General features: G+C 48.9%; 1 protein-coding gene across 1 annotated transcript; it reads right to left on the bottom strand.

The window, feature by feature from the left end:
- Nucleotides 1–269: 269 nt before the first annotated feature.
- On the bottom strand, nucleotides 270–3,082 carry LOC119427856 (protein L-Myc-1b). The gene is made up of 3 exons (XM_037695511.1): nucleotides 2,791–3,082; nucleotides 1,913–2,460; nucleotides 270–1,434 (listed from the first exon to the last, which is right to left on the bottom strand). The coding sequence occupies exons 1-3, from the start codon at nucleotides 2,823–2,825 to the stop codon at nucleotides 887–889; spliced, it is 1,131 nt and encodes a 376-aa protein (XP_037551439.1). The 5' UTR covers nucleotides 2,826–3,082; the 3' UTR covers nucleotides 270–886.
- Between the last annotated feature and the right edge of the window lie 255 nt (nucleotides 3,083–3,337).

Below are 3,337 nucleotides of genomic sequence, written 5' to 3'. Positions count from 1 at the left end.
CGCAGCAGCTGAAGCACAAAAACATCTCCCTTCAAGAAAAAGGACTCAAGCTGTTAAAAGCCAAATTTGATCATTTCGCCACATTTACATTGGAATCAGCAGAGTCTTAGTTGGATTTGAGCAATTTCAAATATTTAAATTAATTTATTGCCAGCTCAGATTATCTATAGAAACTAATAAATGCTGGAATGTGAGCCACTTTGGTGCATTTTAAGACACGGGAAAAAAAAAAAAAAAAAAAGACCAAAAGGCATCATGTTTCTATGCAAATAAGGTATAAAAATTTTAATTATGCTGTTGAGGTTAGCATGCTTAAAAACAAAATCCAGAGAAGCATTGAAATCACAAAGTGACACGTGAAATATAAAGTACAGCAGTGCAACTTTTTTTTTTTCTTCCTTGTTTCTTACCAAAATAGAGGTTTTGTGGCACGGAGGAGCAAATTTTTCACAAACCACTGGATCTATCCGTCTGAACCGGAGGAATATGCTATTATTTACAAAACGATATGTACAACAGGTCAATCGGAGCAGATGCACTCAATAGCTCGTGCAGGTAGAAAGGCATTCGCACGTAATGAAAACAAAGATGTTCACTCATCCAAACAGGTAAAAAAATAAAGACTTTTACGTCACAGCATACCAGCTATTAAAAAAAACAAAAGCCTGTGACCCCTTGTTTACAACTAAAATTTAAAACTGTGCAAAGAATAAAAGAGATCTAACTGAAAGTCCTCCTGCTCCGACAGTGGAATAAGCGTCCATCAGATATTCAGAACAACAATTCACAGCTATGTACATGAGGCATATCGCGCTATATCAACAGGATAGCTTTTCAAAGTGACGGGTTATGAGTTCGTGACAGGACGAGGCTTTCAGGCGGCGGCTCATGAGCGTTTGAGTTCTGATATTCTGCGGAGGAGCTGCTGCTGTCGGGATCTGAGGCGCTTCTTCTCCTGGAGGTGCCTCTTCTCCTTGGTGTGCAGCTCCATGAGGTAATCTGTGGCGTGGGTCAGGATGGCCACCTTCGGAGCCTTGGCCGCCTCCAGGCCGGGGACCTGATCCCGCAAGGCGAGGAAGCGAGACCGGAGATCGTTCCTCCTCTTCCTCTCCAGGAAGTTGTGGTTCTTCCTGCGGTCAGTGTCCTCTACGTCCGAGCTTTGTGGGGTGGTGTCCGAGGGGGACGCCGAGCAGGCGCGTTTGTTCTGCGGTTCCTCCTCCTCATCGTCGTCGTCGTCATCATCATCCTCCGGTTCGGGGTCGCTGTCCGGAGAGCGTGCCGCGTAGTTGTGCTGCTGCCGGTGGACAGACATGTGGAAGCGTTTGGGGCAGGGGTCGGCACGCACCGTGACGGTGACCGGCTTTCTGACGTTGACCATCCGCACTCGCTTCTTCTTGCTCTCCACGGTGACGACGTCGATTTCCTCTTCGTCATCTGCTCAGCACAGAAGAAAAACTAATTATTAAAAAGGTTCACAAGAAGACAGTACGGAACATGTTTCACATTCCAACAAACTGGATTGATTAACCCAAACCAGGAAGTTAGCAGGAATTAGGCAATAGATATTTAAATGGGGGGGGTCAACAATTCTGTAAATGAATAAACTCTTGCAATAAATCATCCAGACAGGGGCCCCTTAACCGCACCCTGATTGTGTTGCAGCTACAGATAAAGAAAGGCGGGGAGTTTTAGAAGTGATAGGGGCGCGGTTTTTAAAGCATGGCTTGTTCAGAGGAAGCATGAGGTGCTTTGTCACAGGAAGGGTAAAAAAAATCCTGCCTTATTTGAGGCTTTGCACTGGATAACCCCTGCTGCTGCGCTGCCGCCTGCTCCCTAAATAACCCATTGTTAGTGGGCAAGTTAATCCAGGCACGGAGGGTGGGGCTCTCCCACAGCATGTCTGTGTCCTTACCAGAAGAATCAGAGCGGGACTCGGAGCCAGACGACGCCGGCTTTCTGCAGCTGCTGGCGGGGAAGGTGAGGACCGCCGCGGGGTCCACGCAGTCCGAGGGCGCGGAGGGGAGACCACCCGGCGAGGCGCACTGTGTTTTGCTCGGTCTGACCGGCGCCGGGGTGCCACACACCCTCCCGCTGACCTTCTCCTTGCTGCCAGAACTACTCCACATGCAGTCCTGGATGATGTGGGCGCTCACGTTGTCCAAAAGCTCCTCGGTGTCCGGGAGGAAGTGTCCCTCATAGTCCTCGTCCTGACCCAGCATCTTGGTCAGCCAGCTGAGCTGGTCCCCAGGGGAGAGGTAGAGAGCCGCCCCGCTCAGGGTCCGGTGCGGGGACATGGGAGGGGTGGGCAGCAGCTCAAACTTTTTCCATATGTCCTCACTGGGCGCAGTAGACTTGTAAAAATCCTCCTCGGCGTCGAAACGGTCGAAAAAATAAGGCTGGAAACAGTCAAACTCCATGCTGAGGCTGATATAATCCACGTTAATCCCAGAAATGGAGGTCCTGAAACAGACAGAGAGGAAATTAGACACGATCCTTCCACCACAGATCAGATATCCTCCTAATGGGACCCCTCGTCCCGGAACAGCCGGCCTCACCAAATGGGACACATTAATAATTGATCGCGTCTTGCGGATGCGCTCGGACACATGCGCACAGAAGGAAATGACACGAGCGCTTCTGTTTAGCTCGTCTTCTTTGAAAACGACTCGGAAGTCAAAGTTAAAACATAAAACAAGGGTAGGTGAAGCGTTTCCTGATTTAGTCTTTGCTCTGCGGGGTTAAACCCTGTGCGCCGTTTGCTTCTTGGAAACTTACAATAAATCAACTCACCGGATCTCTGCAGAGTCCGAACAGACGCAGGGCATTTAACGCACGCGGACAACCCTGTGCTCCAGCGGATGAAATGTTAGGCAGCGGTTCATCCACGCAATGAAGCCCCCGGTATGGTTCAAAACCCACAACTTAAACAATAAAAATAAAGACGGAAACAGCTGGGGGGCTCGGACACGCGGCAAACCCCTCCCGCCCTCTAACCACTGAGCCACACAGTGCGTTTTTCGCGCCAGTAAGAGATCCTGTTATACGGCTGTGAAAAGGCGCAGGGAGGAGCCGCAGAAATGTCTGCAGCGGCGCACATCCGGGTAAAGCCCCCTTTGTGCGCATCAGAGGCGCACGCTGTTCAAATACAACTTGTGGGTGAAAATGAAAACAGATCAAATATTTAGCTTCTGCAAACATTTTTTCCACTTATGGTAAATATACTGGTTTTATTATTCACATAAGTCCCCACAGTGGATGCAAGAGTTTGCGCACAACCTGGCAACAGCGTAAAAAATACAAATTGAAGCACTTCTGCTGTAAAAGTTGACTTTTTATT

The sequence above is a fragment of the Nematolebias whitei genome, chromosome 21 (assembly GCF_014905685.2).
Source record: "Nematolebias whitei isolate Nwh7 chromosome 21, NemWhi1, whole genome shotgun sequence".
Classification (NCBI taxonomy): Eukaryota; Metazoa; Chordata; class Actinopteri; order Cyprinodontiformes; family Rivulidae; genus Nematolebias; species Nematolebias whitei.
Note: the sequence above shows the minus strand (reverse complement) of the source record. Positions and strands in the feature narration are given on the sequence as shown.